The sequence below is a fragment of the Lonchura striata genome, chromosome 9 (assembly GCF_050655825.1).
Source record: "Lonchura striata isolate lonStrDom1 chromosome 9, ASM5065582v1, whole genome shotgun sequence".
In the NCBI taxonomy this organism is placed as follows: Eukaryota; Metazoa; Chordata; class Aves; order Passeriformes; family Estrildidae; genus Lonchura; species Lonchura striata.
This window is the reverse complement of record NC_140711.1, coordinates 10,613,150-10,636,526: the sequence shown is the minus strand read 5'-3', so window position 1 is coordinate 10,636,526 and position 23,377 is coordinate 10,613,150. Positions and strand designations below refer to the sequence as shown.

The 23,377-nt window shown below is 41.5% G+C and overlaps 1 protein-coding gene across 17 annotated transcripts in view; it reads left to right on the top strand.

Annotated features, from left to right (window-relative positions):
• The window catches only part of DOCK10 (dedicator of cytokinesis 10), a 144,857-nt gene that overhangs the window by 38,464 nt on the left and 83,016 nt on the right, over positions 1–23,377 (top strand). For 6 of the 17 annotated variants that reach the window (XM_085587690.1, XM_077785638.2, XM_085587684.1 and 3 more), the window contains exon 2: positions 17,717–17,836. In XM_085587690.1, the coding sequence (XP_085443816.1) occupies positions 17,717–17,836 (120 nt within the window). Of the gene's footprint in view, positions 1–418; positions 6,699–17,716; positions 17,837–23,377 lie in introns of those variants that run through there. The other 11 variants (XM_085587677.1, XM_085587680.1, XM_085587678.1 and 8 more) reach the window with 4 other exon arrangements.

Here is a 23,377-nt window from a genome sequence, read left to right as displayed (position 1 = left end):
TTATTAAGTTATTTAATCACCTTTCATGTCCCTTCATCGCTCTGTGTGTTGCTATCAAGGGCTGATTCCAGTCCAAGTAGATGAAAACAAAAGGCATAATGTTTGTTTGAAATTTCCCAATGGCTCAAGCTAAAGAAGAATTTAAAGTAATTGCATATTTTGCTTTTGTACACGTCAGCAGGACAACATTTTTAATGGGAAGTTTATGCTTCCAACCTGATTGCTGGTGTAAGAAGCAGCATTTAGTTTGCTCAGAGAGAGTAAGCGCAGGCTGGTTTGCTGTGATGGCTGCGCTCAGCTGTGCTCTCGTGGGGCTGAGTGCCCTGGGGAGCCTGGCACTGGCACAGGGCACCGGCTGGCAGCAGCACGGCCAGAGCCAGCGCCTGCTCCCCGTGCTCCCCGGGGCTCCGTGCCCACAGGACTGACGGGGCAGGAGGGGAACAGCAGCAGACACGAGAGCTGAGGTGATGCTGTCTGTATATGAGACCATCATTATGTTCTCCAAGGCCCCTTCCATTTTCTTTCAGCCCTGTGGCAGAGGAATGTATCATATGCGTGCCAGCTGCAGGTGGGTTTCCAGCTTGGGAAGCTGCTGAAATGATGCTGCTGTTCATCGGTGTTCCTGTGGGCTGAGCTGACAGAAATGTGGTGGTGGCAGACTGGGAGCAGGATGGTGTGTGCAGAGCCAGCAGCATTCTCAGGCTGTGGGGCAGAGCGGGGTTCTCTGAAGCCGAGCCTGCTTCCCGAACAGGAGGACAGCAGGATGTTCTTCAGGAACTGTGAATTCAGCCAAGGGGTAGCAGGTGGGGTGTGGTGTTACCAGCCACCCTTGTGTTGAGCTGGGGACAGGCCATCGGGCACTGTGGGTGATCAGGCCAGGAGCTGCCCAATTGCTGTCCCGAGACCTCCTCCTCAGCCCCACCGGGAACTCCTCTGGCCCTGGGTGAATTCTCTGGCGAGGCACAGACAGCCTGTGCGTGGCTCCTGTCACCAGCAGTTCAGTGAGGGGCTGTTCCAGCCTTGCATGCAGGGCAGAGACCCAGCAGCCTCTCCCAGAGGAGTTCTGTGTGCTTGCCCTGGTAGCTGGGGCACAAAGAGAAGGTGAAGGCACAGAGGGAGGAATGGCTGAGATCAGCACACAGTCTGCCTGGGAAGAACAGAGATGGATTGACGCGGGCAGAGTCTCTGACACCAGGGAGTGCTCTCTGGAAGGTCTGTTAGCAGAGCTCTGACAGATAGAAGGGCTGCTTTTCATGGATATTTATGCAGGGGCACTGTCCCCCTGCCTTGGAGAGCTCACCTTGTGTGCTGATGTCGTTTTAAGTGTGATGGATTCCCAGCCCTTTGCCTGATCAGAGTGAGCTTTATGGATGTGTGGGCAAAATGCAAGCACCAGCTGCTCTAAAGGCTTTGTGGAGTGTTTGTATGCAAGGCTTCATGCATCAGCTTAAGCTGTTAGACCATAGGTGGAGTCATATTTCTCAAAAAAAAAGTCACTCAATTTCAGTTGATTCAATACCAGAATGCCTTTGCAAAAGGTTGCTTTAGACATAGTTTTTGCTAAGTTTGTTTTTTACCTTTCTGTTTACATTTCTTTGGTTTCATATTTTTCCTTTTTTTATTTTTCTAAAGGACATGGTGAAATGTTTATGGATCAATAGTGAGCATTTAATTCTAAAATACAACCTCTTCATTTGATTTGGGAGGTTTTTTTTGACAGGGGAGGAGGAGAGGAGAGAGAACGTTCAGTCTTTGACAAAGGGATTGGGATGGAGGTCACTGGTGCTTTCTGTGGTCTTTCTTAGTGAAAAGCATCTATCTGTCCCTGGCCCTGGTGTAGTCATCTGCTTTACCTGTCCAAGATGAAGCTTTTGGGAAATGCAGTTTCTGGGGGCAGTCACACACCACTGCAGAGCACACACTCTTCATGGAGCCCCGATGATGCAGGTGAGGTGAATGTGGTGTCCAGTCCCTGTCTCCTCAGCCTTAGTCCCACAGGCCCATTAGGAGATTTTTCTGCATTTCTGAAAAAAACACATCCAGTGTGTGGCCACTCAGTGCAATCAGTGTTCTAGAGAGCATTGTGACCACAGAAAGGACAGTGTGTAATATCTGGTCCTGCTGACTTTGTCCAAACACAAAATTGGCTTCTGGCAGCATTGCCCTGTTCAGGGTGTCACCGAATGTAGTGGGGGTCTTGCTGGGGATTAACATGAAAAGCAGCATCAGCCTGTGTATCTGCACTGCCTGTATGCTGTGGGATATTAACTGTGTAAATCTCCTCATTATTGGCCTCAGAAGATGAGTACACCAGCTACATCTCCAAGTTTTGGAGAAAATTATGTGAAAATTAAATATTATTAAAATTTTAAAAGAAAAATATAAAGAGCTCTTCGTGACCCTCTCCAAGAACCATGATGTTTTTTCTTCTCCCCAGTACCTGAGCTAATAGCTGCCTGTTGCCCATGTGCCAACCTGTAACCATGGTCACAGAGTGCAGGATTGTTTCTGCTTCTACCCCAGGGGCTGAGTGTTGGGCAGGGCTGGCATCCTTTGGTTTTTATTCTATGACTTTATTGTAGTGGTTCTACCAGGGACTCTGATGTGCTGGAAGTGCCACAAGCCATTCAAGGGAGGTGGGGAGGTTCTTATCTGCGCTCTGCCAGGTTGTGAAATGTTAAGTGTGTCAGAAGATCTCTCAGTACTGGTCTGTGCTGCACAGACTTTCTGAATGGCAGTGTCACTGTCTTCACAGGGGCCTTAGCTTATAAATGAAACAAGGTTTTTTATGAAAAGTTTCTGTTTCGTTTCAGAATTTAACCTCAGCATAGGCATAATATGCAGTTGATGCAGCTTGTTCTAGCAAAAGGAGCTTTCTTATTTGTTAATTAAACTTTTTCTCGTGTCTGTTAAACAAAAGGCCTGAGGATTATACAATTATTCATCTATACACTGGCATAAGTCAAGATTGTGGTTTTGACTTGCACTCTGTTCAGGTCAGCATTGCTCCCAGACAGAAGTCTTGAGCTGAAGGGAAGCATTCATTCCCTGAAATTTGCTATGAATTTGATGTTTGCATGAGATTTTTTTTTTTTCTTCTCTAAATCTGGGTGGAAAAATATGCCAGTGTGACAAACAAAAGTATCAGTCTTTGATCTGCTTGGTTGGAGTTGGTAGATTGTATTATTTCAGAAGGACAGTATGGTGAATTGATTATTTGCAACACAGTGAATATTCAGCCTGTTTGGGGTGTCTTTTATGTTAGTGAAGATACACACTTTAGGAGCTGCATTTTTGTATCTTTCTATGTCTCCTGGCAAAGCACTATCAAAATGCATTTTCCAGTGATCACATGATGCACTGTAGCAGTGAATTTTTGTTCAATGCTATTTTTTACATATTGCTGTATATCACAATTCAAACTGAAGTAAATGAAGCATGACAATTAATAGATCTAAAAGGGAAATGAGAAACTCTAGAAGAAATGGAGGAAAAAGGAATTAAGATTACTAAAGAACTTGTGACCCTCAGCAAAAAGGAATACATAGTTTTTCCTTAACTGGAGCATAGATATCAAATATCATTATTCTTCCCATCTAGAGATGTATACATTTCTGAAAACTGCTGGGAGCAGATGAACATGTCCCACAAAGCAGAGCAGAAGGCAATTAAACACTTAATTGATTACTTTACATAACAGAATGTTTTTTTGAAGGGCTTCAGCATCCTTATTTTGACTCTATGTATTGGGTGCAACAGTTCACAAATGTAAACCAAGGCTTGTGGTTTTCCTGGAGGCAAATACCTCTCTTTTTGGAAAAGCTTGAGGTGTGATAATACTTCTCACCTTATACATTATAGTTCTGAATTTAAAAGCAGTACAGGAGCTTTATTCATATTAACATAACCAATTTTATATTAATCTTAAATTATATGGCATCTTTAAGTGAAGAGACAGAACTCTTGAGGAAAAGTTAGGAAATCTTTTACAGTCACACTGATGCTAATGAAGTTTTCCTTTGTACTTTGCTACAGGACAAAGCATTATTAGACATTTGAATGTTTTTTTTATTCCCCATTACAAGAGGGATTTGCATCCAAAACAGATCTAAGAAAGTGGAGTCTTTATTTGCAGTTGTTTACTATTATTTTGGTTCATATCTCTGTGTGAATGCTGTAGCTGATTTGTTATTTCAGTGCTTCAAAATTTAATGCCCTAGTGTTGAGAAAATACAGTGATTTTAGTATTTTTTTAGTATGAAAACCTATCTGCCAGAGATATGACAATAAATGAGGATTAATAATAATATTAGGAATGAAAATCTTTTGGACAGAAGACGGTGGAGTAAACTGGATGAGGACCAGCTGGAAGCTTGAACCTAAGTTCATCTTTTGTGTTATTTTGGAGTAATTCAAGTTCATTAAAGTTTCAGGAAGTGCTAGTGACCCTTATCTCAGTGGGAAGGGCACCCTGGACAGGCTGCTCTGTGCTGTGGGAGGCAGGAAGCTGAGGAGAGCCTTGCCAGGGAAAGGAAGGATGGAACTCTGCTTGTTCTGGGTGACACTTGAGTTAAGGAGTGGATAAGCAAAGGAGCCTCAGAGGAACTGATACCTGCCCAAAGTTAAGCCAGCACAGCTGATGATTCCAGCATTAAATTTAACTTCTGGCAAGGAGCTCTGGTCTTGGCAGCCACGTTCTGTGTTACATGAGAGGCACTAGGGACTGCAGTAGAGATAGCATGGTAGTTTGAGAGAAAACAAGGGAGATTCCAGCTTGGTTAATGCTGTGCTTCTGTATTGGTAGGTACTTGAAATGTCTGCATACCTTGGCAAAAGGTTTCTGTTGTATTTTTTGTTTCCTAGGGCCAGACAGATGCCTTTCACCACTAAGTAGGAGTAGAGTGAAATCTGTTTTAGGGCATCACACAGCAGGCTGGTAGCACTCAGTTTAAAAGAGTTGATCTTCTCAAAGGCAAAGCTGAATGACAAAGATAATGCTGACGTGGGGGATTAATTCAAGAGTAGCACCATGTTTTAACTTTGGAAGGGGAAAGCAATTGGTCAGATGGATGTGGTTTTGTCATGTTCAGGGTAGGATGTGCTGGGCTGTGTTTCTGCTCTCCCAGAATGGAAACCTACCATATGGAACAATCCTTGGAACTCCTGCAGAGGTTTGTTACTTTGGATCAAATGTTACTAATCTTGAGAAATGTGTGAAAGAGTTCCTAGATTTTGTACAACTCAGAATTATTTGTTAGAAAGGAAAAAAAAAAAAGGTGCTCAGGATAAAGTTGCAGATCTCAAACAGAGTAATTCATTAATTCAAAAAAGTTGTGAGAATGGTGCATATTGTCCAATTGGCAAAAAACACAGAATGAAAAGCAGAAAATCTATCTTTTTGTTCTAGCTATGCACACAGATACTCAATAAAAATAAAAACCTAATGCATGCCTCCTAAGGGCTGAGTGCATAGGGGAGTGCATCATTGCTGCTGCAGCAGGATGAATCCTCAGCTGGAGCAAAGAAGAAAAGGGTTTGTGTGTGTGTCTGCACATGTGTGGACACTGAGGGAGTTTGTTCAGTTTTAAAAGATCTTTGTGCCCTGCCAGCCTTCAGACAGCTGAGCACTGGGTGAGTGTCCTACCCTAATTAAGGATAATTTCACTGGCCATGCCACTGCTCCTGTTGCCACTGCAGTTCTGAGGCACTGAGTGAGGGCTTCTACATTGCCAAGGTGCTGCAAGTATTGCCCCTGTGTGGGGTAGTGAGCAAGGGGAGCTGCTGGCATTTCCCATGTGTGGGGCATTTGGGGAGCAGGCTCAGTCTGGCAGCTTTACTTCTCCTGAAGTGGGAGCCGGGTGTGAAGCAACAAAGTTCTTAGCTGGCAGGTTCAAGCACTTCTAAAACCTGCTTTTTACAAGCCAAAAATATACTTTGGACATTAGCATATTAATTTATCTGTTTTTCTCTTTTTTTAATTGTCTGCAAATTTAGGAATTTGCAGGGCTCTTCCTCTTATTGGTGTTTCACGCTCCTTTGAAAGGGGAACTGCTACCTTAGTGCAAAAGCAGAGATGGCCCTGGCAGCACAAATCTGTCACTGCATGCTCTGTGGTCCAAGTCGGCTGCCAAGGGGCTCTGTAGGAGATGGCTGTGCTGTGAATGACTTTTTTTATCTTGCAGACAGACACACATGAAGTAAAAGTGCAGCTGTTTTGGCTTTCGAATCGTGGAGAGTGGGGAGGAGAAAGGATGTAATGGTGTTTGAGACAAAGATAGATGTTCACTTGCAGCGTTTTTTCTACAACTTCCTATTTCGATTTGCATTAGAGGTGGGGACTGGGTGTTTTTATGGTTTAATGAGACGCTCTTGCCTTAATAGCAGAATGTTGTTCACAGGAAGAAATGAGTTATTGCTGGTTTTCTTCTTCTTTCTGTTCAGTTACTGTGGATACAGCATGTAACTTTTAGACCTACTTCTCCCTTGAACAGCATATGCAGCTTCCAGTTGTTGTGCTGAAGCTGCTGAAGGAAGGAGGTTACAGGAGCACACTTTTTAAACAGATATTTGTTGGCTGCATAATTCCTACGAATACAATGAGCTTTCGTGGGAGATTCAGAAGGGAGGCCAGTGAACTGCGGAGGAAGAGAAAGACCACTAGGAGAGTGAATCAAGGAGAAATTCAAAGATTAAGCTGTGTGAGTATGCACCCTTCTTCCACCTCTTCTGAGAAATGGCTAAGAAATTGCTGGTCACTCTTAGGACTACACTTTGGAAAAAGTAGGATTTATTGCTTGTTGTTTATGTAGGAGTCACCAAGCTTCATTCAGTCTGTAATTAGGGACTGAGCACTGGAGAATGAGACAGAAGCACAGGGAGTTCAGGAGTTTACAGAACTCAGGCACATTAGGGAGACTTTTATAGCCTCACATTGCTGATCAGAAACATTCTGAGAGCAGCAGTGTTTGACAGTCTCTCTGGCACCTATAGCAAGTGCCTGGAAGTTCCATGAAAATTCATAGTGCTGCTTCTGGAGTGGAAAGTTCCTCTGTGCTATTTCCAAGTTTGTGATCTGTGATGGGCACCTCTCAAGGCCAGGAAGAGGAGGAAGACAGTGCAGGGAGCTACTGGAGAAAGCTCCAGAACCTTTGGTGGAAAACTAGGGTGAGGTTCTTTCCCATGGGCTACACAGCAGCTTTGCCACTGATTAACACATTGTGTTGTACCTAAACTTTCTTGGCTGAAATTGAAACTGCAGACAGCAAGAGGTAAAACGCTCAGAGCCTGCTGTTGAGGAGTCTTAGGCAAGGACTGGTTTTCAGTGTCTTCACTTGAAAGTCTGCTTTAGCTCATAAAACATTTAATGGCTTCCCCAAGAAGAGACAATCAATCCTTTTCCTCAAGGCAAGAGGTGTTTGGTTTTCTTCTATCATTTTGTTCATCCAATTGCTCTGTTTGCAATTGTGTGTGTGCGTGCAGAGGGCACTTTTGAGGCTTTTCAGCATGTTCAGTGTAACAGAATTGGTGCTAATGCAACCAAGAAGAGTATTCTCATTTTCTTTTTTAAATAGGAAGGAAAAGAACTTTGCAGTTGTAACACTTGGTCACCAGTGAAGCTGTTTGTGGTTCATCTAGTAGTGTTAGGGTTTTGCTTGTGACTAGCTGCCTTTTTAGATAGGCACTTTACATGGAAGTGGCTCTTTTTGGCAAGGCTACTTTATGGTGTAGTTTCTGCTGCCCTGAGCTATTGGCATGCAGTCAAAGATTACATGTTTGAGCTTCATGATCAAGGGTCCCAGGAATCAGCTGCATTCAGCTGCTGGTGCTGCTGAAAGCATCTAACCCTGGCAGTCCACAGGGCTTTGGTAGGAGGTGGGCACTGCTTACTTGACTTACCCTCTTAAATCCTGGTGAGGAGGGATTTTTGTCATTATTATACAAATCCTGACTGGACTTTATTAGTGCTCACCAGAGGTGGTTGCAGCCTTACAGGAAAGGATGGTTGGAAATAAAGTCCAAATGGCAACAATAAGTCGGCAGCCTGCCTGCAGATAAAGAGGAATATATTTGTTCCCTTTTGCGTGTATCCTCAGATAACAGGAACTGAGCATTCAATTTAGTGGTTCTAAATAGAAATATCAACACTGCCTTGTAGTTTGACCTAAAATGTACAGCACTTGTAACCCTGGGCCTGTTGCCTGTAATGAGAAATAGAAAACAAGCCTGTTTCATCAGAAGCTTGTGGGTCACGCTGCACTTCCCCTGACGTGGATGGCTCCTCTATGTCAGCTGCACAGCTCAGCAGGGGAATCTGTGCTGATTTCTGTTATTTTCAAACATAAGATAGACTAAGATGGGTCACTGTGTCATATTACTCTGTAGATGTATTTCTCAGTAGTTTGTTTAGCCCTTAGGAAATGCAGGCACACTTGGCTTTATTTTTGTGCCTTGCAATCTGTGTCTTTCTGCCCAATGTTTCATAATTGGAGCATGTTAAATCTTTGGCCTACAGGCACTTTTTGCTATCAACCAGCAGCATGCATCAGCCCTCTCTGCACCTCCACACAGATTTCAAAGTGATGTCAGCTCCCACTGCAGCTGTAAAGGATTTTGTGTATAGGGACCTTACTCAAAGAGTACATTTCTTCAGATATTATTATTAGACCTGTATTTTCTGTTGATTGACTCGCATTATTTGGTGGATGCTTCTTTTTTTGTAAGACTAATTATTATCCGATTAGCTTTAATTGTTAGTAGGTTGATGATAGAGTTCAGTGTGGTTGACCAGATTTTGCTCTCATTTACATCCTGTGAGTGTAAATGCATTGATAACCAGATAATTTACCGGGAGGGGAGTTGATGTCAAGGAAACAGTTACAAGTATAACGTCATTGTGAGACCTGAGTTTATAGTGGTCATGTACAGATGATGTTAATTTTACAGATAAAGCCTCTGTGGAAATACTTAAAATCATTTACTCAGATATGTAGCATGAGAAATACCTATCACTTGTGAAGAAATAGTAACCATAGTGGAAGTAGAGAAAGAGGTATATTCACGGAGTGAAATGAAGCAGAACACCATACATCAGATTTGCCCTGTGGGACAGTGACTTATTACTAAGTACTCTAAAAGTTAAATGATATCTTTGAAAAGTTTATTTAGAGCTAATGCAAACATTTTTGTTAGTTGTTTTGCTTCAGGGGCTTCTGAAGTTGTTGAACCCTTTTCAAAATAGTTGTTTGCTTAGTTGACATGTCTAGGTCTTCATAAATCTAAATTTTAGGTTTTAATGGAAAATTAACAATGGATGTTTGCCTTTGCACTGCGTTGCAGCTTCATCAGACATATAATAGTGATCAAAGTCTTTAGTATCATAGTGTGATCTAATGAACAGACAGAGCTTTCCCTTCAGTCCTTGAAAAACAAACTCTTCTATGTATTCTAAAACCAAAGACTGCTAAGAAGAAATCTTAAATTTCAAAGTAAATAAAACTGTTTTAAAGACAACCCTGTGCTGCGCATGGTGTTATGTAAAATCTATCCCATTTTAGCAGACAATTTGTGCTGGATGAACCTTGGGGTGGGGTGGATGAGGCAGGAACACCTGGCACATCCTTCTTTTTGTACTTCCCCTGAACCTGTACACTGATAACCTTGGGTCTCCCTAATTCTTCCAATTTGCACAAAAGGAAGGGACCAGTTTGCCTGTTGCTCTATTTACTTCTGCTATTGCTGTGTAGATGCTACATGTGTTGAAGCTGGGCTTCTGCCCCTGCTAGGAGTGCTGCTTAAGGGCAAAAATTGGGAGTATCTTTTCTTTAAATGTAGATTTTCCTGAGCCTACAAAGACTGTCTATGTGAAGTTTCACATATATATGTGTGTGTATATGTATGTGTGTGCATGCATGCTCCAACAGACTCAGAAGTGCTGTTTACATAAACTTTATACTGGAAGCTGACAAGTTTTGGTCAAATCCACTGCATGCAGTTTTCAGGCTGGTGTTGTTAACATTTCTGCTTGGGGCTCTGCCCACCTGCAACTCTGCTGGAAGAAGCAGACATGAAGCAAAGCATATCCCCAGAAGAGCTGAACTAGACTCACTCCAGCATCCCCTTTGTGGTGCCCAGGGCAGGACAATGCCCTTTTCCTTCCCTGGACTGAAGTAATCACTAACGAGGCAAGTGCCTGAGCAGAACACTCCAGCTCTGTTGGCAGCTCCTCTCTGCTCCCCCACAGTTCCCATCCTTTCTGCCCAGTCCCCTTCTACCATATCCTACCTGTCTCTTCAGATTCTTGCGTGAAGAGCAGTAAATTTTGTCTTTGGCTTTTGTTTGCTTTCTTTATGAATAGATTCTGTGTGATAGATTCAAAGAAAGACTTTTGTTGGTAAAACTGCACTTTTTTTTTTTTCAGGTTTAGGTCAGGTAAGGGGAGAGAAAGTGGCTGGGTGTTGCTAGGTTAGAGGTCTATGTAAATTATATTTAAAAAAAAAAACCTTATGATGCTTAACAAAACTTTCTTGTTTTTCCCCTGAGGTGACCTATGGGCAAATATTTAGTCTAGGCTTCAGAAGTCCTCACTATTTAGAAGTTGTTATTCTTGACATTTTGAAAAGCCAACCAGTTAAATCCAAATTTAAAACTTAGCACTTTCTTGTCAGTGTCTGATTTTAGTAGTTTTATGATTAAATTAAGGTTTTTAATCTTCCTAAGGAGAGTTTCAAGATAGTGCATAAGCAGAGAGAATGAGTAAGTTGTAGCCATGTTACCCTGAATGTTTTTTGCAGATTGTACTGATAATTTTATTAACTGTCTAAAAGGACAAGTGCTATTCCATGAAGATGGACATTCCAGAATCACAAGGCTGCAATGCCAGGTGCACAATCATGGTTGGGAAGCAGAATTCAGGAAATGCATGTGACTGAGTCACAGCACAAAGCATGTCATCTCGCCCCCCAGCTGGGTGCTTTGCTGAACCAACAATCCTGTGTGGCTTCCACAGTTTAACCATGAGGGAGGTAGTTTTATGAATGCTGGAGCTTTCAAAATTCATAATGAAAAGTACAATAAATTCTGTCTTGAGAAACAGGAGGTGCTAGAAGGAGTGGGTCACGCCCAGGTGCCTGAGAGCAGATCTCTGTGGTTTGAGCAGCCTTAGCTCTGGCCACTCGCCGTGCTGGAGCAGCGCCGTGTGCCACTGAAGGCTCCGAGGGCTCCAGCTGGACCATCAGTTGACATGAAAGTTTTGAGTTAGCTCATCCACATGAGAAGTGTTTCTGTTTTTCAAGACATGCTGAATTATCTTACAGTAATGTTTAAAGCTGGAACATAATACGAAGTAGACTTACATAGGTGGGGATGCACAAAACAATGGTAATGTAAGCAACTAGGATTCATCCTATCCCAGCTGTATTTGTACAAATTCTTATTTAGTCAAGCAGGTCACTTACTGGTATCACAATTTTCTTTGAATAAAGAGGCTTTAAAGATTGAAAATTACTTTTCACCATTGTTATTCCAAGAAGGGTCTTCAACAGGTTTCCTTTCTTTTGCTCTGCTTGAGCTGATGGGTACTATAGCACTTTGTCAAGTAATTTCTGAAGCACTAGGAACTGGGGATTGGATTCTTCATAATTCTTTGTGATTTTCTCTCTAGCAGAATTGTGTGGGAACTGGAAAGCCCCTTAATGAAATTTATTGGAACGTTGGCTTCAGTGCTGACACTGAAGAGTATATTAGTTGTGCTGTACTACCCTGACTGGATTCTTTCCAAGTGCAATTCTCCAAGGTTTATTGAAAGTCATGACAAATTAAACATTTTGGACCTGAAAAGTGAATGTATTTCAAAGTGGGAGGGGGTGTGTCAGAGAAAATTTTCCTTGTACCACTAATTTTAATACATTTGTTGACTGTGAATGACATACTGAGCCAAAGGAAACCTTTGTAATGTGGCCAGACAGTTTGTTGACTGTAAATAGATGCAGAACAGGCCAAGCAGTCATAAAGAAGAGATCTGAATCAAAAGGAGAGACCATCTGCCTGCTGGTTCTGGCTGTGCCTCCCGATCCATACTCCAGGTACCCTTTGCAGACCTTGAATTGCCTGCCCTTTGCTTGAAATGCAAAACTTACTTTCCTTAAAGGAAATCTGTTACATGATGCAGAGTGTGCAGGAGCAGAGGGAGGGCAGGCCTGTGGGGTGAAGCATTTTGAGTGGGTGATTGCTGTCACTCCCAGCTCAGCTGCTGGACGCTCTTGGGAACCCCTTAATCCCAGAGTGGCTGTGCTATCTGTTTCCCCTGGATACAAGTGCTGCCATGGGATTCCTGCCAGCAGTGCACGGGGTCTTGGGCTGCTTCCCCATGATCTGGTGGGGAAAAGGTTTACCCAATGGAGATATCCTTCCCATGGAATTCTCACAGGCACCAAACTGCTGCCCTTTGGATAGAGACATACATTGGTCCTACAGAAATGCACAAGTTTTGGTGGCTGCACAAAACCCAAATTGTTTTATAGCTTCAGCTCCTTGAGCGTTCAGGCAGCTGCAGGTAGCACATCTCAGAACTGCTGGGCATGCTGGAGCTCTGGCATATCTGAGGCAGGGTTAAAATTCAGCCTTTATGCCACATTTTCTCCAAAAGTCATGGAGTTCTGGCTGTTCTTTAGCTTCAGTTTGGACAGGCTTGGCAAAGAAATATTCAATTGAAGTCGGCCTGCCCTGGTGGAATATAATTAGCTACATATATTAACCATATGAAAACATAGAAAGACGTGTTATATCAGAGACACAGTGTTTAACTGGGGAAAGGAAAAGAAGAACAAAGGAGTGTGAGAAACACTTCATATTGGTGTCATCCTAGAAAGCAGTTTAATTTGCTGTTGTGAGTTTTGGTGGGATTTGGTTTGGTTCATAATATCATTAAGAAGTCTAAAAAAATGAAGGAAGGTGAAGGTGTTGTTTTAGTAAGTGGCCTTTTCTCTTTCAAGTGCCCATTTCAGTATTTCAGATGTATATTAGAATGGTCATTTTTGACAAGCCATAGCTTGGATGAAATATAAAATCTGAGTCTTGCTTGATCTTGATCACAGTAGTTTTGACTCTCTTTATGAGCATGGGTCTTCCTATCACAGAGATAGGGTTAGGGCAACTAAAGTCCAGGTAACTGAAGTCCATCAACCTTGTTCTGTTATCATTTTCCTTAATTTTTTTCTTCCTGTTGTGTGGAAGAGAAAGAATTAATTTAAACATCTCTATTAAATTCAATAAATTCTAGATATTTATGACTTGGTGTTAGAATAATATGACATTAAAGCTTAGAAATCATAGCAGTTAGTCTAGCTTATTTTTAGAATGGGGAAGTTCTTGGGATGACTGTTCAGAGACTATTGGTCTCTGTTACATCGTTTCCTCCTTCATAGAGCGTTCACAGAAATGCAGCTTTAGGAGGATGAGATATAATTATGAAGAAAAGATGGGTACTAGCATCAGTGTACAATGTCTGTGCATCTGGAAGCAAGTCAAGTACCATATTTAATTCTGTAATATCATTTATGGGGCTATTTTGGGTAGTTACTACTGGGAAATATAATCTTTTTTTACCTAGACCAGAAGATGCTGCCAGTGAAGCCATATATCACTGCTGGAACATGGCTGGTTTCACCCCTGTGAAACTATATTGTCCTCCTATGGTATTGGCTCTGATTTAACATCTCTCCAGTGTTCCAAAGGAGTGTGGAAAAGCTAGCTTAACAACATCCAAAGCTACACTACACTGTCAGGGTGTGAAGTAAATGGTACTGCTGAGAATGTTGTAGCAGGTGAGGAGTCTGAGAGTGACTTTTTACTAGATGTATTCACAACCATTTCAGCACAACTAAATTCATTACTCACTTGAGATGGGGAATATAAAAAGCATTACAGAAATCCAAGCCAGCAGAATTCGATTTTGGCACGGATTGCCAGGTTGGCCTGTTTCCAAAAAGAACAGACAAGTTAAATTGAGAAGAGGCAGTGCTGTGGTTATTAAATTAGCTTTAAATCACCCCCACTCATTTACAGATCTCTGCTAGTGCTTGCAGGGAGGAATTTGCTAATTCCAACATCACTGCTTCTGTCTGCTTGGGAGGAAAAAACCGAGCAGCCACCACACAGCAGCAGAGATCAGCTGCTAACTAACCAGCTGCCACTCCCCATCACAACTGCAGCATGAGCATTGCGCTACTGAGCCTTGCCAAGTCCACATAGTGGCTCTGCAAAGGATGGAGTCAGTGTCCACAGAGCAGTATTATGGTCTGTAAGAACATGCAGAATTGATGAAGAGAGGCATCATGTTTATTATACTATCATGCTGGCTGCTGGCAGGGAATGGACTAAATTATCTCTGCAGCCACTGTATTGACAAGGATGGGCTATTACTTGCATCTATGATTTATGGGAGCTGGCATAATACAGTATTGCATTTTACATGGGATTTTGCTATACTGACATGGAAGGAAGAATGTAATTTTTATTGAATTAGTAGAAAAACATCAGCATAAATATTGAAGTGCTTCAGTGAAAAGTTTTGCAGTAGGTCTGATAATGTCATATCTATTTGTATTTAGTTCAGATGTGTAATGTTTCTCCAAAGACTTCTCTGTTAACATCTGTTAAAATGCTTCCATCAGATCATGCCCTTTACAGCACTGAGAGTAGGAGAATTAGTGCTGTGGGAACAGTGATGTTCATGCTTGCTATGTTCCTCTGCTTCAGGGTTTTCTCGAGCTGTATTTTTGTCTCATGTAAATGACCTTGCAGCTGCCAAGGAGAAGTTTCCCCCTGGAGTGTTAGGGCAGCTTTCAGCAATGATTGCTGGTTTCTGAAGAGCAAAGAGAGGGCAATGTGGCATAGCTTACCCTGCCTCCACTTGCATCCCAACATATGCAGAGTATTAATTTTTGGAGGGGATGTAGCTGCGTTCACCCCAACCTTACTGGGGTTTCCAGGGGGAAGAAGGAATACCTCTCTTCCTTCTGCCAGTCCCAGCAAAAAGGGTAGTTTCCACAGGCATAGAAAACCTGCAAATGCTACACATTTTTATGGGATTTCCCTGTGTTTCAAGAGAAGTCCCAAGATTTCTGGGGTTTCCCAGCTCTTCCCTAGTCTACAACTTCAATAGGAAGGTGACTACTTATGTCATTTATTTGCTTGAGATTGTGTTGACACATGTCTTGTTTTGGAGAGCAGACATTTTATGATTTCAGTAGCATATCTGTCTTACTAAGAGTTGAGATTGTTGCAGAATCATTAGCCTGATAGTATCAGTTCTGGGAAGGGAGCGTTATCAGTGTAGTCAATATCACAAATTTTCTGCAGAAAATGTTCATGTTTTAGTGAAACTACTACATAGGAAAAATGCCTTTGAGAAGCACTGATGCCTCATAAATGTCTGTGCATATATTTCTTTTACTTGGAGTTTTCTGGTAAATGGTCGCTATAAGGTTACTGAAGTTGCACTACTGCAGATTTGCTTTCTGCTGAACTTGAACTGAGTGAACTTCATTCAGGCCTAGGTATCATTGCCAAAATCAGTGGTACAGCATAGATGGTACACTCAGTGTGCACTGGTGTTTTCGTGTTTCTACCTCCTTGAAATGTATGTGTATAAAGTAATATTTAATAAATAGATGCAGTGACAGGTTTAATGACAAAAAGTCTGATACTCCTGTCAAAAAGATACTGCAGTGACTTAACACAGTTTGGAAGGAAATGAGAGCAAGCTGTGTGACATGGCCAAGTGACCCCATTAAGTTCCTGTGGGAAGCCATTGTCAGCACGAGACAGAAGAGATCTCCCTAAGGGATATGGCTGATACTGAACCCAAGAGCTCCTTGAGCAGGGCTGGATCATTGTGTGTCAGCTGGGCCAGGCCAGGGCTAAGTACTGGCTTGGGACAGCTTAAGGTGATGTGGCTGAGTTCACATGAAATCTTATATCCTAGTAGGGCTCCTTCTTAACTGGACATCACAAAACCAGAATCCAGTCCTGTTACAGAATCTAAATCAAACATTTAAGTAGTTTTCTTTGATTTGTTACAGTTACATGTTGATCTTGCCTGTCTTTTATAATCCTTTAATGTCTCGGCATCAGTAGATCATGTTTGTGGCCTGTGAATGCTAAACAGTAATGATTTTTAGAAGTTTATTACTCTTAAGTGTGCAAATGGAAGTGTGAGAGTTAATAGATTAAAAAGAGAGATAACTGAACTGCTAAAGGAGCAGTTCTAACTCTTTTAATTGACTTGCCAGACTTTGGTGGAGCTTTGATGCTTTAAGCATCAAAGTTGGAGTAGATGACCTGCAGAGGTCCTGAGTTATTTTGTGATTCTTGCTGTAGCTTTTCAGCAATTGAATAATTTTCGAAGAACATGTGTATTCCTGTGTTTTAATCTAATTTGTGTGGCTGTGTTACTGATACTTAATTAAGCTATTCATGGATGCATTTGATGGCAAGGGGAGTCTTGGACTCAATACAGAAGAGAAACAATGTTCATAAAAGATCTTGAGATGACTGTGATTACAGAATAAACAAGAACTTTCTAGGACAAAGTCAAAAGAGACAAGGGACTATTACATTTGAATCATTATATGTATAATGGACCACACATGAATGAGATAGGTAAAAACATATATGATGGACAATCTCATTTGAGACATTTGTTTTATGGAGATGTCAATGCTTTCTTTTTCAATGCACTTTGGTTTTGATTTAGGGAAGACAGGAAAATTTTATATAATTCTGAATAGCCCAATGGAAGAACAGTGGATAAAATACTACTTATCTAATGTCCTCTTTTGAATCAGACTAAGAGAGTAAATGTTTCTGCATTTGCTTTCCACTAGCGTCCTTCTTCTCTCTCATCACTTTCATTTCCATCCCTTCTGGCAGTTTTCTTGCCCTTTCTCATTCACTCTTCCTGATGCTTGCATCTTTGAATTGAGCAAATGTTCTCACTCTAGTACATGACTCTTCATTTGTTTAATGTATTCTAGCATGTCAGCCAGGCTTCTCTTTTTCTATTTTTGGGTTGTATTTCAAGACACTGTGACTTTACTTTTTCCTGTGGTAGTTTCTTACTTTACTGCTGTTTCAGGCATTTGTAGTTCTGCTATGATGATACTAGTCCTGCTTTCTGACAAGAGAAGCTGTGGATGTGGAAGCCAGATAGTTTATCCCAGGAGAACAACCTTGGATTATTACCAAGTAAAACAATATGGTGCCTTTCACAAGCTGCCAGCAGTTCAAAAGGTGAATTGTGTAAGACAGTGAAGAAATAAGTAGGTTTCTTATTCTGAAACATATCAGCTCAAAGTCCTATCTTTGTTCAGTTCAAACTGTGTCCATCAGTTTTCTTGATGTATTTATGAAGAAAGAGAGGAAGAATCCCTGAGACTTCCAGGTTGATTAACATGGTGGTTTCAGTCTCTGTAATGAGCTGACAGATTGCTCTGGAGTTTTGAGATGGAGAGTGGCTCTTACAAGTGACCCAACTTCCTCACTTCACTCTCATGCATGAGCTCAGATGCAACAAGCTGAGCAAAATAGAATGAAAGGAGAAGTTATTCATGCTTTGGTGTACAGAAGTAAAAATGCCACAGACCTCAATTTATGAAGGGGGAGAAAAGCAAATTTATGTGTAAAGAGATCACCTGATCTTTTTCTTTTTTTCCCACAGCAGGAAAAACCCAAACTCTTGGAGCCTTTGGATTATGAAGCTGTTATCACAGAAATTGAAAAAAATATTGGGGACAGCCAGTTTAAGGATCTGATATTATTTCCTGATGATGACTTTTCAGTAAGTACAAGGCAAATATGTGTTGTTCCTTTTTCCTTTGCTTAGGTTTGCTTTGTTCATTGATTTAATCTCCACTGCTAGAGGGAGAGCCAGAAATTGTCCGAGGGCTCTCTAAGATTTTCTTAACTCATGCATAATGCCATACTTCCCTCCCACCAAATTCACTTGGCTTTTGGTTTGTTGTTTGTTTTTTTTTTTTTTCCTCTGACGTTTATATATGCATGACTTTCCTGCTCAAGATTATATACATTTTGAAGGCCTGGTTGTTCCCAGATACAGATATTCAGGAACCCACAAAACATGTTATTCTATAATGTATACTTGTCTGTTTGCTCAGCACAGTATTAGTTTGGCCAGTCCTAGAATCTTTCCATACTATTATAGTCTAATTTAATCTGTAACTTCTGATCCTGTTCTGTTTGATGTATTTGGGCACTAGATATAGTCTCTGGTGCTGAGGAAAGCTCTCATGGTGGAACACTGAGGAGCAGTGGATCCCTGACCCCACAGCCATGGAGCTTCCTGACCTCATCCTGGCTTTCCCCTTGCTTGTCCTAGCAGACTGCAGGCACTGAGAGCCTGGAGGCCCAGGGCAGCTCTCTGGGGCAGTGCTGGGGTGCTCAGAGGGGTGCCTGGGGAGCTGTGTTGCCAGGCAAGTGCATGGGCACATTGCCTGCATTGAGCAGCAGCTTCTGCAAAGTCACCCCATCTTTGTATAACATTTAGGTTTTGATGAATAGGCATTCTCTAATGGAAAGACATTTCAATTTGTGACCAACTGTAGCTGCTCTGTGAGGGCCCTTCCCATCAGCTCATGGCACAGCTACTGTCCTAAGAGGGCAGCTTAATCTAATTGACTGCTTTGTTTTACTAAATGGCTCTATTTCCTTGGTGGCATTAACTGAGTTAATGTGCTCATGGGATTGAGAGAAGCTAAACAGAATAGATTTCCTCTTTATTGTTAATTCCTTTATCCATTTTGCACATTTGTCAATTTATGAAATAGAAACTTAGCATTACAAAGCTGACTAGACATATTGTGTGCTGTCAAAAGGCCCTTGAGCCCTTTGATTTAGAGTAACTGAGCTCAAGTCCATGGAGCAAATCTCAGTGAAAGAAGGATCTTGTCCTACTGCTGAAGACCTCTGTCTGTCAAGCATATTTTCATATCCTTATTTTAATTTTATTTCAAGCACTTGTTGCCTGGATTTTTAGAAGCTAGTTCTATTTTGTGTCCTCTGTGTTATGTGTTGCAACTATTTGGCATAATCTATTTGAATTAAAAAAATAATAGTAAAAAATAGATTAAGACAGATGAGAGAGGTAGTTGCATAGTAGAGTGGTGGTCTGTACTCACAGAATATCAAAAGCCATGGTAGGTAAGGTCCATATCTTTGCAATAAACCTTTCTCATGTTTGTTATCTCCTTTTGAAGTCAGTGTCAGTGGCAAGAGCCTATGTCACCAGACAGGACTGCAGGGCTTTTGTCCCAGGCAGGTTTTTCAGTTGCAAAGTATCTATTTACAGTCCTGATCCTTCCTGCTGAAATAATACCTGAGCACAAAAGTCTGGGTCAGCCATTTGAGTAGAAAGAGATCCACGTCTGACTGAATTAGGAGGTACCTAGTCTGGCTCTGAGTGGGATTTAATGTGATAATGCCTGAGGAAATGGTGGCCAGCTCTGTTTAACTGCTAATGATTACACTTGCTGCAGACTTTGCGTCTCAGTGTTGATACAGCCCCAGTTTGGGCCTGTGGGTGAGCACATCCTATGGGCAAAAGTCTTTTCAGAGTAAAACCTTAACAAAAAGGGTTGGCTGAAGTAGTGAACATAGGAGAAAATTCTGCTTTTAATAATTATTTCCTATTTTTGGATCTGTCGTGTTCACCACGTACGTCAGTTATGGGTGAATTATTGTAGCTGTTGTTTCATCTCAGATTTGTTTCTCTTTTTGACTTGCATTCAAAGAAAATGCTGTTATTCTCATAAGAGTTCTGTTGGTCATTTCCAACATCTTATGTGAAGTTTGTGGAGCAGCAGAGAATTCTTTATATCAATCTGAGCCTGATAGACTGTATTCCTCCATTCCCAGCATCTCCACAGAAGGGTGCAAGATGTATACATTACAGATGCCTTCTCTGGTTTTATTCCAGTTGGGAAAAAGATATTTCACTTCTTTTGTAACCATGCTTAATAATCCCTTAAAAATTTAAAAATACTTTATTCACACCAGTTCCACTTCTTGTTTTCCTAGCAATTCCTTCCTTGTAACTTGTTTGCCTGCCTAAAGTCCATTTTCCATTTCAGAAAAAGTATATCAGCTCAGCTTCATTTTTCATCTATTCCTGGATCCCGTGAACAAATTTCCCTTCTCTTGCTGTGCTGTGAAATAATGGCCAGTGGAAATTTCTGCAGCAATACATCAGTACAGAGCTTAAACTGTACTTGGTGGTGATGAGAGGGAGTTGATGGGCTTCCTGTTGCACCTATAAAAAGCTTGGTGATGATCCTGGTATTTTTGCATCCTCACCATTGGGTTGCTGTGCTTCCTTCATCTTCTGTTCCCCGAACCTGGCCACCTTCGCCTTGACAACTGGAGCTGCTGCTGTCTGGGATTCCTGGTTCTCTCTTCTCCACTGTGTTTGCCAAAAGAGAAGCCATGCAGAAAGTGGTACACCTTCCTTCATGTTGGTCTCACTCCCACTTTAACTTTTGGCATCTTAGTGTTACCTGGATTTTTTGTCGTACTGCTGCTCCTAAGCACTGCCATACATCCAAACAAAATACTTCCTGTATCCTTTCATAGGTATTTTTTTATCTTTTCTCCCATCCTTTGAAAATTTACCAAACACCCAGCAGGCTCTTTTCAAATCTGCAAGATCTGAGGTCTTGCTTAAAATCACTGCTGCTCTTCCTTAGTGGCAAGGAGTGCTGGCAGGATCAGCACTCCTTTGCTAATAGATTTTCTTGTGTGGAGGTTTAGTAGCTAAATATGTTAATACGATGTTGATAAATATAAGTTAATTGTATTTAAAAGGTAGATTAAAGTATTTAATAGTCACTTGATTTTGTATGGTATAAAAGCATGTTAAACTCTCTGGGTCATGAAAATTTGTTCCTCCTTTTCATGTATGATTTTTCTAAATCTGTTTGTAAAGCGGAACTCAGACTTTTTTTAAACTATTTGTATAAATATGGCTGAATGCCTGGTTTTCAACCTGCAATAGAAACAATAATTCATTGCCTAAATCTAGGACAGGTTGGAGATGGCAAAACTTGCCTGCATAATGCAAAACCTATTGAAGTTCAGTTTTATATGCTTCTGACTCTTTGGGCTTCTGAAAGCCCACCTGGGAGCCCTGTTCCCTCCAAGCATCACAGAGGCCTTAGAAGAAGAGGGGCTGAGTTGTGAAATTGCTGTACTTGCCATCACTGCAGGCATGATTGTTTCCAAGCTTCTTATTTTTAGCTCTGAACAAAAGCCAAAATCTGCCTGTTTTTCAGGTTGTGAAACCTCTACTTTCTAGATCCTGTGCAGGGACAAAAGTTGTTCATTTGGATACAGAAGTTCATAACAGAACCAGATGCATCTGTAAGGGGAGGGGGCAAGACAAGGACACTGTCACTTAACATGAAATGTGTGTGCCATAGGGGCAGCTGGAAATGCAGGTCTTGGAGCCTCCTTGGGAAAAACCCTAAAAACCTGACTGTTATTTCTAAGATCAGAAGAGTTACAGTGGTGAAATCATGAGTTACTTCAAATAGCACATGATTTAGCTCCCACTTTCCATGTGAGTATCTGCTCATTCTTAGAGGAGCAGAAATTGAGTCCATTTCTCTCATGATTAATGGGGTTATGGGTATCCTTGACATACAAGTTTGCATGGGCTGGCAGGAGCAGGACAGTGAGAGGTATCTGGACTCCTAGGGAGGCACTCCAACTGTTTAAGTAGAGAGAGCTAATACAGTCAGCAAAGCAAGCTGTGGGCAAAGCACAGCTGCTCACACTGAATGTGATTCAGGGAGTGATGGGGCCAAATCTGTCCTTTAAATGTGCTCTGTTCCTGCTTTCCTTTCTCCTTGGCCCCACACAGGTGGTGAGGTCTGTGCTGGGACTGCAGCCTGTCAGCAAGCCCCGTGCCACAGCAGCCTCTGCACCGTGGTATTTGTACAGCATAGTTGCATCTTAGCCTTCTCTTTTATTTTGATGGACCATGTCATTGCATGTTTTGGTAACATTTAGTAAATCTCTTGACTTAGATGAAAGTGGGGCTGAGCAGCTTTTCTTTAGAGAGCCTGAACTTCAGCATTACCAGGGAGGAACATGTCAGTCCATGTGTGGTTAGGTCTCTCTGAAGGGAAGCCTTTGCAGGAAGTAAATATCATTGTTGTTGCTGCATCCCTCTAAAGATTTAACCACTGCTAACGTTCTTTCAGACTAAAAGCTGTTCGGAATAGATTGAGACTGAAAATGTTGGAAATGGCTAATGGAGTTTGAACTCCATTTTCAAATGCTAAATTCACCGTGCCACTGGGAAGTAGTCACTGCCTGAAAACATTATTCCTAATTAGTGTTTGAGAAGAAGCAGTATTAACTTATGTGCTTCACTGTAGAAGTTGAATGTGGCAAGAGAAGGTGCTTAGTGAAATTGCACCTTATAGCTCCAACACCTGGGGCCAACAGCTTATGCAGATGAGCCTGGCAGCGCCAGAAATCATGGTTAGATATAGGATATTTATATAAAATTAATTAAAAATAATTCAGAATAATTATAGACTTGAATACTTTAGGCTGATACCTGCATTATTTGATTACCACAGTTTGCATGCACAAATGAGAGGCTAATTGGTCTCTGGGTTGAACAAACAATTGCCATGATTGCCTAAACATTAGAAAATGAGGCTAAATTCACAGCACATGTATAAATACTGAATTCTCTAAATAAAATCTCTGATTTTTTGGATGACTGTTTCAGAAGCATATATTCTATTGTTGAAATATAGTTCTTTTCTGAATAAAGCAGTTTTGGTGAATAATGCCATGCCTGATCAGCCTTTAAGTGCGTTTAACTTTGAAAGTAATCAACTATGAACAGGAAGAGCCTTTGTGGCCAGGCTTTTGCAGCTAAGTGGTTAAACATAACCAGTTCTCAGAAGGGAAGTGCTTTGTAGTTTTTAACACAAGTTTAAATATAACAATATGCAACATTTTCCATGTCCCAATTCTTTGTAAATAAACCTGTGATGCTCTTTGTCAGAGTCTACAAACCCACAAGCCCAGTGTTACCTAATTTCTCAGGTTTGTAGGGCTGTGTTCTTTGTTTCAAGTGCAGTCTAGTTGGGAAGGACAGTGGGGGACTGTTCCACAGGAAGAACAGTGGGCTTGGGTTACTTGTCTTGTTCAGCTACAGTATTTTTAACAGGCTGTGTAAGAAGAGGCGGGCACAATGGCCCCACAAATACAAATATTAGCTCTCTCAGTCAGTGTGTTCATATCCGTTGAAAAAAGTGTTGTATTAGGTAAAAAAAAAATTACTTTC